Source organism: Podarcis erhardii (genome assembly GCF_964252035.2).
Source record: "Podarcis erhardii genome assembly, chromosome: 2".
NCBI lineage: Eukaryota > Metazoa > Chordata > Lepidosauria > Squamata > Lacertidae > Podarcis > Podarcis erhardii.
The window spans coordinates 51227692-51241603 of record NC_138498.1 but is presented as its reverse complement, the minus strand read 5'-3'; the positions used below and the strand labels follow the sequence as shown (position 1 = coordinate 51241603).

The 13912-nt window shown below is 44.2% G+C and overlaps 1 protein-coding gene across 1 annotated transcript in view; it reads left to right on the top strand.

Moving 5' to 3' along the window:
- The first annotated feature begins 75 nt into the window (after positions 1–75).
- Positions 76–13912, top strand: part of PPARGC1B (PPARG coactivator 1 beta) — a 105608-nt gene continuing 91771 nt past the window's right edge. Inside the window, exon 1 of the mRNA XM_081852042.1 lies at positions 76–231. Within this exon, the coding sequence (XP_081708168.1) occupies positions 148–231 (84 nt within the window). The 5' untranslated portion in view covers positions 76–147. The remainder of the gene's footprint in view (positions 232–13912) is intronic.

The window sequence follows — 13912 nt, the reverse complement described above, 5'->3', positions numbered from 1 at the left end:
GCGAGCCTCCCGCTGCCGGGGCTCCTCCCAGTCCCAACCGGCGGGCTCCAGGCCCCGCCCCGCCGCCCGGCTCGGCTGGCTCCTGACTGCTGCTCGTGGTGGCTGTTGCCGCATGCTGTTTCGTGCCGTTGCCGGAGGAGCTGGAAGATGGCGGAGCCGGGGCCGGACTGCAGCGCGCTTCTGGACGAAGAGCTCTCCTCCTTCGTCTTCAACTATCTCACCGACAGCCAGGTACGGGCTCCGGGCGCTGCAGCCCAGCCTCCTCCAGGCGCACGCCCGCCCGCCCGGCACCTCTGGTTCTCGCAGTCTCCGAACAGGGGCAGCGGGGGCTCCCGTGCACGGCGGGGACGGGGACCGGGGGGCGCTGAGTCTGGAGCGGAGGGAGACTGGGGTCTCGGCGTGCAGGGACCCCAGAGCCACCGTGCACCGGCATCTGTCCCCCCCCCCCTCGGGAATGCCGTGTAAATGGGACTCAGATCTGTTATATGTCGAGGAATCGCGGGGGGGGGGTATGGATCCCGGATCTGTCATGCACCACGAAATATGGGGGGGGGGGTGCGGGACCCAGACCCGTCATGTACTGGGGAGCTGGGAACGCAAGGATTTCCGTTCTGACATGCACTTGTGTTTGGGGCTCACAAGGACGCCGCATCTACTCTGCATAGAATTTAGGGCTCCGGGAAGGAACCGGTGTGTGTGTGTGTGTGTGTGTGTGTGTGTTTGCGCGCGCGCTCAGACCCAACTTGGAAGCCTGGGGCATAAGACCCCACAGAACAGCCGTGCCCAGGAGTGGGGAGGCGGGCGGGAGAAGCATTATTATAGTCTACTTAGATCTACGAGGCACCTTGCATATTTCAGAGAGCGGGAAGTGCGTGTGTGTAAGGACTTTTGATTTCTCTGTAGCGGATCCCTTCCTTGTTCCTCTTCATGCCCCGACAGCGGAAAATGGAAGAGAGCTAGATGCACGGCTGTTCTGACAGATTCCAGAGCGCGGAGCCTGGATCTGTGCGGCTCTATGAGCCGGGATTCCTCCAGACACCAGACAGAATGGAGGAGCGTGGGGAGGGAGCTTGCATGCTTGTGCAGACGGAGCACAGCCCCGGCTGAGTAGCAAAAGCAGCCGACTGCCCGGGAGGCCGGCGTGTGCTGCTCCTCTCCATGCAGCACTTACAGAGGATCCGGCGGAAGGAAGACGTAGTGTGTTCCTACGGCGAAGCTTCGGTTGCGGGTAGCCCACCCCAACCCCCGCTTATTGCTGGGGAACGAACAGAAGAAACTCGAGTAGCCCGAACACTTTTCAGCACCACTCGCACGTGGACTAGTGGGTCACGCTGCTCTGCCGCTGCCCCAGATAACAAGCGAGCTGCCTTGCTTTTGCAGCGTCTCCCGGTTGGAGCTGCAGAGCCTCCCTCCCCTCTCCGCAAAATAAAAATAAAGAATCTGCCTACAATTCTCTCTTTGGGGTTATATTTTTCTCCTGGATGTTGTTAGGATGAGAGAGGTTGGGGTGCAATGGACGGGACAGTAAATAGAGCCATTATTCTTTCCAGTGTGTATTTAATTCACACACCCCTCTTCCTCCAGGCATGTTCTCTGGAAGCGCGGCTGTTGCTTTCCTCCCCTTTCTACAATGTATGAAGGCAGGACTGGCAGCAGTTCAGCTTGACTGTGGGGCAGCTGGAATAAATGGGTACTGGATTCCCCCCACTCCCACTCGTCGCGGTGTCCTAGAGATTTGCTGGTGGGAGCTCTAATTTCTTGGTTGTGCGCGTGAGTCATGCGGGCTGCTCGCTATATACCTGCAGCTTTGGAGAGGGGGCGAGAGATGAAGCGCGCGCGCGCGCTGGAATGGAGTGGGGGGGGGTCTGAGTTGCTACAAATAAGCAACTTTGCAGATCTCTCTCTCTTTGGACTGGGCTACATGTTAAAATCAGATTAAGGGTTTCTTGGCAGCCGTCGGCTGATCACGAGCGGGTGCCTGCTGGAAAGGCAGCCGGCTGCATTCTTTTCCATGGGGAGGAGTGAGTGGGGGACTGTGGAGCCGATATGCTGCGATATGCATCTCTCAACCCAGGAGCCTGTTGCAATCGCAAAGAGTTTTCCATGGTTACGATTCCCGTACCTCCCGTTGCCCTCCCGTTTTTCGTTTTGCTCTCTCCTCATAAACAGAGATTACTAAACGGCTTTGATTTGGGACATGGCACATTCCTCCCCCACTCCCTTGAGTTTATTCATTTACTTGCTTCTAGGAGAACAGAGCGAAGTCTGCTGTGTTTGGGCTCCAAACAAGCAGCGGTGCCCTGCTCTCGATCATCCTGATTTGTCCCTAGCGTCTTGTGTGTTTATGTGCCAGACAGAACTAGGCTGGACCTGCTCCAGCCCAGACTCGTGTAGTCTGAGCACCTCCGTTCCAGAGCCAGTGCTAGAGCTTACCGGTTTGTCATGGGACATGTTGGCAAGGGGAATTTTTCAGAGAATCAAGTAGGAGATGCTGACAGCTTGTTTAAAGAACTAAGGGCAGAATATTTTGTAAGCAGGGTATGTCTGCTCCACCACAACCGTGCAAAAAATTATTTATGGGATGTTGGGGGGGGGTGGATTAGGAAACTCTGCTGGATCAATAAAACACTTGTTTGCTTTTGAGAGGAGTGGGGAAGAAACCTTTGGTATTATGGGGAGTGTATCAAATACTCTGGTTGCCTTTCTATATATTTATCCATATTGAAAAAGCAGAAACCAAAGTATTGCCTACTTTGTGGGGGTCAGGAGAAGTGAGACATCTTGCCTCATAAAAAATATTTGCAAATGTAATTGGAGGGAGGCATGCCCTTGTGTATTGGGCATGAATAGACACGCGAGTGAAAATGTCCAGAAATATCTTCACCAACTCTGTTGTGTGAGCAGCTATCCATACATAGGCAGCATTGTTGCTAATATATGATACAGAAATTGATTACATTCATAATACTTGTTTGCTGCTGTTAGTCCCACTGTATTGGTTGGAAGTGCATTAATCTTTGGATTACACTTTCTCCTCTGCATGTGTGTGAGGGTTAAAGTCTGGAGTAAATCAGAGTGGCATGTGATTGCCCTGAAAAGGAAAAAGTTGTAAGTGTGCTTTGTACTTCTACCTTAACCTCTGATGAAACAGCAGTGAAGGCTCCAGCCTTGGCTTCTGTCACATGCTTCTTTTGTAACTATAAGCGGGAGGTGGTTCCTAGGCTTGCCTCTGACGTCTCTCCCCATTACTACTCTACAGTACTAGCCTCTTCTTACAGCTGGGCTGCTGAGTTCTCAATGAAATCTGAAAGCTGATTCTGCAAAGCCCCCTATGTTCCAGCACAGGATCAGATTATTCTTAAGAGGCTAAAATGTCAGGAGGCTATGGGATAATGAATATTATCCATTTCTTTCAGAGACCCTGAAGGATTTCAGCTTTTGTCATCATATATTATGGAGAACCCCCTTCCCCCTTCCTCTTTTTGCAGCAGCATTGCAGAAATTTGTCATGATGCTATGAATTTCATAGTACGGGTGAACCAGAGCCTGGTCCAAGCACAAGTAAAGGCATCTTGAGAAAAAGGTGCAATGAAATGTTAACCTGATTTGCCTTGGTTTTATATTCACATTGATAGCTGTTATGTATTGAGGGAAAGGATGTTTCACAAAATGACTGCATTGCAACAGATAGAGATTAAAGGCCTTTTCTTCTGCAGTCTGATTTTTCATCAAAATGGAGTTATTGTGCAGCAGTATGAAATGTATGATTTATGTGCAAGGCAGCATGATGCATTCTGAGCTACTCATTTCAAGTTTGTGGCCATTGTTGTTAATTCACCAGGCATTGGAAGGTATCAGGAATTACTAGCATATACTTTTCTGCCTCTGTAGAAGAGCAAGAAAGCAGTTCGACTTTTCTGTTTTTCATTTGTTGAAGGAAAAATAACCATCATGATAACATGGGCCGCTGGCTTCAAGCTTCCCGGGGCAATATTTCCTCTTGATTTTCTCAGCATCTTGTTAACAGCTCAATTAATTAATGGTTGGAGATGCAAACAGTTATTGACCAAAACAAAATGGTTTGTCTTCTTTCAGACACATGCATACTTCCATCTATTTCATAGATCTGCATAATGATCCTTTTGGCTGACAAGAGCTATTGCTTCAAATGCCCGTTTCTCTACCCGTTAAATAGGGCAAAAGCATGGGTATTGTTTTCCTTGACAGTATAAGGGAGATGTTTCTTGGTAGAACAACATGCAAGTGTCCTTTGAGTACCTGGCCAGCACACTCTGTTTGAAGAGGTGAACTCTATATTTTGCCCTGCTGTGCTTCCACTGTCTTGTGAACCTCAGTGGCGTAATGGAGAGAAGAGGAGTGGTAGGATAGTTCTCACCTGATTCAGGTTTTACAGTCATGAATGGGCATTTGGTGAAGCCATTGTACCACCTCCTCAGGGGTGCGCAAACGCTGCACAGACTTGTTCACACCAACATTTGTGACCAACATACATGACCCTGGTCATTTGTGGGTGATGATGGTAGCCTTGTTTGGTTTTGTTGTTTGCATGTTTATTTCACATGGAAATGATAAGCTTCTTTTTTATTAACACTGCTTTATTTGCTTTGGCAAGTGTCATCAATGGATTGAAACAGAAAGATGAATTATATAGTCAGAAGAATTGTGCATTTAGAGTCCTTTCTAGACTGTAGCACTTTAGATTGCAGGCAGTGGGTCGCATATTTGAATATCCCTCATTCCAAAAATGCTCTGCCTGCAAAAAAAAAAAAAAAAAAAGGTGGCATGTCAATGTTTTCTCATAGCCTTCTCCCTGACAAACTAACTTTGGACAAAGTGGGGAACTTTCCATCCTCACCTGCATTCTGAAATGGTATAATGAACCACATGAGCCTTTTGAGTGGCCTAAGGAAACAATTCTACACAGATTTACATAGAAGTGTATTCTTGTGCAATCAAAGGGATTTGTTTCCAATTGTATGTGTGTGGGCTTTGAGTGTATGGCAGAAATCATGTTGATATGGGAAGGCAAGAGGTTAGGATACATAATCTCTGGAAATAATGTGGGGTTTTTTTGTGGCATTATATTGTAAGTGAAACTTGATTTAAATTGCTTTTCCAGTGTAGATCCCACTCAAAGAGGTGTGAATTTAGTGCCAGACAGCTGTGTAGACTGGACTCCCGGCTTATTCACAGTGTAGGCAGCAGCCAGGAGTAGTTTTTCACCATAGACACAGCCATTCCACACCTTTCTGAACCATGATTCCCCAGAGGAATAATGCTGGGTAGTTTTCATGGAGTTTTTGCTCCTAGACCTTTCTGCTGAGAGAAAAGCACCAAATATGGCACATAGTCCAGATAGCTTTTGGCTAAGAGCTGATTGACACAGATGACATATTTATAGTCTGGAGTATGCAACTACAGTGACTGACAGTTTCATAGACTCATAGATCCAGAAGCACATCGTATGTAACTTCTTGAAATCTGGACAGTGATGCACGCAGTTGTACTTGACTGCCTGCATTAGTATCTATCAACTGGCAACTATTCTCTAGGGAGTCACAGACACATTGACTTAGAAACCAATACATGGGGCTGCATAGGGGGAAAGCGAAGCACAAGGCACATTCACATAAGGTAGCTGGCCACAGACAACAGCTCTGGAGTGGCGAAAATCCACCTGCATGTTTTTGATTCTGTGGCTTTAATCCACACAGTGGCAACTCTCCTATAGCACTTAAATTCCTTGTGTTTGCCTGGCAGAATAGGGTGGTTTTTCTGGCAGTTGTGGGTGTGCGGAGAAGCATTCTAAGCTACTCAAAATGTCAGCCAACTAGCCAGTTCCAGAGTTGGCTCATGGCACTGCTGTTTGTGGCAGACATTCATGGCAATGAATGGCTTTTCCCTTATTCTTGGCAAACTGGGTTCTCTACGGAATATGTGACACCTGCTTGAAGGGACTGTTGGGGGTATGGTGTAGTGCTGCTAACACTGAGGAGGATCCATTAGTTCTTCTGCAGCTTTATAAGCAAGTGATTCTGAGTACAGTATTTTCCATTGCCAAAACACACCACTTCCAAGATTGTATTGAACCAATCCCATCTTAATATTTTTGTACAAGTAGTTGATTTTCAGCAGTCATCTCACGAACTCATACATGTCGACTACATATGTCAGAGCGGGTCATCAGAGATGAAAGGGGCATTGAATATTTGGCCCAGGAGTGAATAAAGTTGATCATGAACATTGCGTTACTCAAGGCCTAAAGTTTCTTTCAATTCACCTTCATATTGCCACAAGAGTAGGGCCCGGATGTGTTTATTCATGTGCTGTCTACCCTTTCATAGGTCCCTTTATTTCATGATTTAGTGTATTTCTAAACATGGACCAGTTTTTTTCCACGTGCTGCAGATGATGGAGGAATAGGTAAGAAGCAAGAGGAGTCGGAGGCTATGTTGTGCAAAGGCCTTGTTACTGTGTTGCAGAATCATGATATATTTGGCAGAATCCCAGACTACATTTTAATGAATGCTCTGTAAATTTAAGATAGGAATGCTTGTATTTCTCTAAAGTAGGGCCTCCAGATCTATTTGACCTTTGGATGCTATTGGACTGTCAACTCTCTCCAGTCATCATGACCAGTGATGATGGGTGTTGTAGCTCTGCAACATCTGGAGGGTCACAGAGTAGCTACCCTAGCTCCAAAGCCAGTTGCAGATCTTCACTCTATTTTAGTGAAAGTCTACTACTTTCCACGTACTGGGTTGGGAAGCTGAAGGAGCTGAGCATGCTCTCAAAACTGCTGTACCAAACCATTGTTAAGAGATGCATGAAGTAAGAGGTGGTGTGTAGTAGGAGGATTTGTCAGCTCCCTGTGTATTATACTGGGAAGAGGTAAAGCACTGACAATGTTGAAATGATATCTCTCCTACATTCCTGTTGAGGCTGGACAGTGCTATGTGTGTTTATTTTGGTGCTCAGGGGAGCAATAAAAGATGGCTTAACGTAAAATATGAGCCTCCAGCCTTGGCAGTAAGATGAGTGGAGGGCCATTTTCTTTTAATTAAGATATTTTTCCATTTCCTCCCTATCCCCCCACCCACCATGTTGCCTCTGAAAATTATGAATGTGCTGTCTGCAGTTCAGCCAATGAGCAGCCTGGGAAAGGAGACTTTCTTGCAAGTAAACCCCCTAGGTTAGACAATTCAGATCCTCTTTCAGATTGTGTGTGAGAGAGAGATGTTATACTGCTACTGCTACTTCACCTTTCTTTGTTGTAAAGCTTCATTCCTAAGCCTGTTCACTAAAAAGCAAATCCCATTGAAATCAGTTGGGCCTATGTCTGAGTAAACATAGTCAGGAACAGAGTACAAGAGTTCAGAATTGTAGTTATGTAGGACTGAGGATCCATTGGGAAACTGCCATTAATAGCAAAATGAAAGAATTACGCTAGGAGTGGATTATGTTGCATGGAGTAAAATTGTATTTACTTCAAGTAAATACAATGGTACCTTGGTTCTCAAACTTAATCCGTTCTGGAAGTCCATTCCAAAACCAAAGCGTTCCAAAACCAGGGCGTGCTTCCCCATAGAAAGTAATGCAAAATGGATTAATCCGTTCCAGACTTTTAAAAACAACCCCTAAAATAGCAATTTAACATGAATTTTACTATCTAACGAGGCCATTGAGCTATAAAACGAAAGCAATAATCAATGTACTGTACTATAAAATAAATAAGACAGTACTGTAGATGATGACAATTTAAATTATTTTTTTTCTTACCTGCACTGATGATAGTCATTGTTTAGATGGGAGGCTTTTATCCATTTCTGCAGTCACACAATCAATCAATCAATCAATCAATCAGTAGCTTAACTGGGTTCCACACAGTCATAAAAACAAATTAACTGAAAAAGCCTCAAAAGCACAAAAGAAATAGCAAAAGCAAAAGCACCAAACTTAATCCATTCTGGAAGTCTGTTTGACTTTCAAAATGTTCGGAAAACAAAGGCGCAGCTTCTGATTGGTGTAGACACCCCGGAAACAATAGCCAACAGCCTCATTGGATGTTCAGCTTCCGAAAAACGTTTGAAAACCGGAACACATCCGGGTTTTCGGTGTTTGGGAACCAAGGCATTTGAGAACCAAGGCATTTGAGAACCAAGGTACCACTGTATGCACAAGTTCAAGCTAGGCAGGCTCTCAAGGTGGCCTTGTGTCTCTGCCACCAAGGGCACCCTTTTTACTTGCCAACCGTCAACGGTGTTTCTTATCAGGTACCCTTTTGAGGTCTCTGGGACTATATGCAAGTATGTGAGAGAGTGTGCTATTGTTGACCAAAAAATATACTTGCCAGGGAGAGGTAACCACTACTGAACTCATGCTGCTTCCTTCTGGGTAAACATGCCAGAGGGGATTGGGCTGTAAAGCCCTGAAGGGCACCTTCAAATATTTTGCTGATATGTACGGAGCCTCCAGGAAATGCCTGGTTGCCATTATTGTCTCTGTGTGATTAAGAAAGGATTGTAACTTTTTGTATAACAGCTCCCCTTCTGTCTAGTGATTCCCTTTGCACTGGAGTAACGATGGTGTGTGAGAATTCATTTCTTGTTTTCTCCTTTTTTGAAATATTTTTCTTGGGGGTTTTTTTAATAGGATAAATAAATACATAAGCAGAGGAAGTTATCTGTTCAATAAAATATGATGATACAATTGTATCACACCATTATCCTTCCCTCACTCAGCAAGCAAACATTCTAATTGATTCAAGTGGGCCCCCACAGATAAAATGAGTCATCCAATGCATTTCATCAAATTGTTTCTTTTCAGTGACCATCATCTAGCTTTCAGTGCCCAGGCCAAGAGGAAAGCCAAACAAACACATGACCAAAAAAACAATTGGAGATGTTCTTGTAACTATATATATATACACACACACACACACATATATATATATATATATATATAAACTGGAAGTGAATTTTCTAAATATTTTCCCCTGTTAACTCAAGTAACATAACTCAAGTAAATGGTTAAAAATACCTGGACCCCCAACATTGTAATAACAACAACTAGATAGACTGCCCTCCCGCCTCCACAATTCTACCCTTGTAACTTGCTTCTGCCACATACCACCATTGCTCCAGCAAGAGGACTTAGAACTAATACCTGAGAACTAATACCATTTTGACTGTACAGTAAGTGGCCTAGATACACTTTAAAATATATAGGGGAAAATTATAGGTATGCATGAAGTCTCAAAATTAGCCCCAAAATCTTATCAGAGCAGTGTGGGTGGAGAAGGTGAAGGGTCATTCTTCCCTTGTCCTATGGTATCTAGCAGTGCCTCATTTCAGCAAGTGGATTGCCTCCATGTGCATCATATAAGCATGCAGGTGAGGTTGTCTTAACTTCTAATCCAGCCCAACTAGAATGGCGTGAAAGCCATAAACAATGGAGCAACAGTTAGACATGTAGTAACATAGCAGGATATAAGGAAAAGAGCTGCTATAAGCTACCACAGAGGATAAAACTCCCTTCTGAGAGACAGACAGAGACCAACTGGTTGCATCAAACAGTAGATGATACTGGACTGGATGGACCACTGGGACTAACAATATACGAAAGTTTCATATATTCTTGATTATGCTTTTAAATGTGGAGTTAAATGTGGTTAACACCAGAAATTCCATGGGAGAATAAAATAGCTCCATGAATAGGCCTTCAGCTGGGTCCCTTTCTGTTGATCAAGAGAGATTTCAGCTGCAACTAGGCTAAATTTCAAATTTTATCTTTTTCTGGGTGGCAGCTGTTGATTCTCTGGAATTCAAGCTATTCACAGTGAAAGGGAAAGGGAAACAGAACCTCCAGCCTCGCTGGAAACTTACTAGGTGAATGTACTCTAGGCATGAGGACAGATTCCTTTTGGTTAATCATTGTGGTCTTGATTAGCTGACTTGCCAAGGGCAAATGATCACTTCTGTAGGAAGGCTGAAGTCACCTGCCTAGGCAAAAGTCACTTACAGTGCCCTTTCATGGCTCCTATTCATTTCAGTGGGGCTTGTGCAGGAGAACTGTCTGGTGGATTATGCCCTAGGAGAACAACTGTGGAAGGTCTTTCCATGAACTGGTTGGAATGTGTCGCCTTTTCTTTATGCACAGCTTAATCCTGTGCTGCCAATCTCAGTACACCACCACCAGCATTTACAAAAGAAAGAAAGAAAGAAATTTAAGATATTAATAGTCAGATAACAAAGTGCCAGATTAACTATCCTGGTCCTCAAAGGCTTTCGCACGGCACTGCCATTCTTCACTGACCACAGTTATTGCAAGGAGGTGGAGTTGATCGGTAGGTTATTTTGTGTGAAATCATTTGCAGCTTCCCTGTCAAACTCAGCACATGGGAATTGCTCTGTGAAGTAACAGAGACCCCAGGGGTAGTGTTGCAGGGTGTTCCCAACTGCCTGCACTTGACAGAAAATGAGCTACCACAGACTCTGCCAACTATGGCTTCAGACAACAGATTCAAATCCCAAAGAATGGACTGCAGGGTTTCTTGTCTGATGGAGTGGTTGGTGAAACCACTCCTAGCTTTTGACTCTAAATGATATCCTGGGCACAGTGATAAGCTCTGAAGCATCTCAAGTCCGTAAATGTAAATGATTAATGGAGACTGAAATCCATCAATGAATGCATACTTCTTTCCTGTCTTCCCCCCTGCTGCCACTGCCCCAACCACAGGGACATGCTAGATATTTTAAGAAACACAAAGCTGATTGGCAGTTGCCCCTCTAGCTTATTTGTTTTAAAACATTCCAGTGATGGAGATTCCTTTTCTCCTCAGCAGAATTGGTGCCAACACACATTCAACTGCTGTGACATCTATACAAGCAGGCTGAGATTCGGTGTCAGAATCAGAAAATGAACTTTGTATTTTCTTATACAGTAGATAAGTTTCTGAGTATTTGCAGGTGGGCAGAAGTTAGATCACTGGGAGACTTGCAGCAGAACGACAAGAGTTTCCAACATAGTAGCAACTACAACATGACTTTCCCTTGCTGAAATGAAGAAAATTAACTGGGGGGTGAGGGTGGGGGACATGTATGTGGAAGGGCTGTGTGCCTAGTCAGTTCTGGCACTGAAAACCGATTCCTGGACTCTGAATGTTCTTAGAGGCACCCTCTTCTTTATTTCTAATTATATGTCTTTTGCATGTCACTCTGGATCTACTAAAAACAAAATAGATCTAACAGTCATGAAGTCAGCCTACCCTTATTCTAAGCTATCTCTTACTTTCAGTCAGCAGTAAACAATTTGGCCAGTCAGGTGAATGATGTAGTGCCTGGTACAGGTATCTGTATTGGTCCTCAAAAAAGCAACATCTGAAGAGTTCTATCTTGGGGCTGCAAGAACATTAATGCCATGTCCAAGTCAATACAAGACTATCAGGTTTGAGAAAGCTAACATACAGGTGTGTCTGGAACTGCAAGAAAACCACTTATTTTTCAACTTCACTCCCCTTTCCCCTCCCAAAGTGTGGCTTAGAGATGGGATGATCGCTGGCTGGGGAATCCATTTCTGAAGTGGGTTTAGCAAAGAAGCTGGTGAAACAAGAGTGTGAATGAGGGTTTTTGGCTAACATCCAAGCTAGCTTGGATGGACTTTGTCCCATTTCAGAATCTGAATAAATCAGCAACCACCAAGGTAGAAGTGGATGGTTGACTGTGAGTTGATTGGATTTCTTCTCTGCTAGCAGTTCTTGTGGTATAAATGCTAGGAAGTGGCACCACTTATCTAAGTTAGTGATAACACGCAGGAGACATTAGTGTTGATTCACCTGCGCCCCACCCCTTTTGCAAACCTTAGCAGTATATTGATTTCATTATGTGCTGTATTTATATTTCATTTAATGTTGGGGCATATGATGGAATGATGGTGGGACAGGTATGCACATTGAAAGCTAGCCAACTGCTCATCTATAAGGATGTAAAAAAAGCCCTGCTGGATAAGACCAAAGGCCTATCTAGTCCAGCATCCTGCTTCCCTAGTGGTCAACCTTTGAAAAGCCCACAAGCAAGGTATGAGTGCAAAAGCCTTCTCTCCATGTAGCTCCCCCATAATTTGAGTATTCAGAGATATGGTGCTTCTGTTCCATCTGTTCCATCATGACTAGTCCCCATTAGAAACCTCACCCTCTATGAATTTCTAATCCCCCTTTAAAAAGCCATCTAAGTAGGTGGCAATCACCACATATTGGAGAAGTGAATTCTGTTGTTTATCTGTTATGAACGTGTTTGTTTGCAGTGGAGTCTTTCCTAGTGGCAGCCATGGTTTAAATTATTATGGGTGGTTGAGACAACAGCCTCACTATCACCACCACCACCAGTGCATTAGAACAGAGGATAAGACTGTTTTATTTATAAGGAAAACTGTTTCCATGCTTGTAGAAGAATAGGAATGCCCTGAAGCAATTTGAGTATCACCCGGAAAGGTCTAAAAGGAAGCTTATCAAACATTCCGACTGATTCCTTGTGGTTTAGCTTTCTCCTCTGTCTGCATGTATTACAATAAATTATTCATTACTGTTCCCCTTCCCCTTCAGTCCATTCCTTGTTCAGGTATGTTTGGAGACTTGAACTGAAAGCATCTTCATCTGTTCATTGCTCCTGCTTCCGGGACAAGGTTTTAGAGATGTTGGCGTCTCTCTTCCCAATAGCTGCTATGGATATACTTATTTCACTAGTGATATCATGTTTGAATTTAGTGTTGCCAGAGGGCTCTGCATTACCACAAATTGGTGTGTGTGCCTGAGAGGATCTGTTTACTCACACAGCAAGAGGCAGGGGCACACGGCATAGGCTGTCCAGTAAGCTAACTGCAGCTTCAGGTACACAGTCACTAACTCTCAATCTGATTATGGCATTTGTACCTGGATTCAGCTATTGTAGCTCCATCAGTGTTATGTTGCAGTATATTGGCTATTTGTTGGACACACACACACACACACAGAGAGAGAGAGACAGAGACAGAGAGAGAGACAGAGACTGCTCACCAAACTGAGGAACTGGATTCAAGACCATTAGACTTGGAAGAGAACTGGATTAGATTTCCACCTCCATTATTAACTTGGTGTGCCACCAAAGGGCAAGCTGACTGCAATATTATTAATTTATCTAGGTAGCATGTAGTTACCCTATATTTGCAGCACAGGTTCACAGTATATGGGTTGATGTCAGTGATATTTGTATTCTCTCACTTGGAGGTCCATTAGGTGACCCCTGAATCAAGTATAGCCAGCCTTCTCCCTATGCCACAGATCTTCATAGTCTTTGCACTAGTCCCTTCAAACCATCTTTTTTCTTTTCTTTTTATGGTCTGGATTTCTCTAGGACACATCTTTCAGTTGTTTTGGCTTTCAATCCAAAACTCTTCTTCAATCAGCCCTTAAAAGCAAAGTTGCCATCTGGCTTTTATATTATACCACACCTAATCTGAACAATGCTCATTTTGGTTTTTGACCCTTAAAGGCACATATTATATTAAAAAACAACAAACACCTTTGCAGGATTTTGTTGGCATATCTCCTTTTGTCATCCAAGTGTCTCAGGCACTTTGGTTTACCAGAGTGCACTACGATCCACCTTCACTTTAGAATCCCTGGCCTTGATTTACCTGGAATTGTTCTCTTTATTCTTTTTACCCTACACTGTTTAGCATTCAGAGATAGGACTGAAAGGAATATGATAATGAAACAAACTGTTAGAAAGGTGAAATGCAGTTCTGTGCAGCCCCCATCCTCCCAGAAAATCTACATGTATTTGGAGTCCCATAAGCAGCAGTTGCTTTTGTGAACATAAAAGAATCATGTTAAATAATACACATTGCACAACTCTGC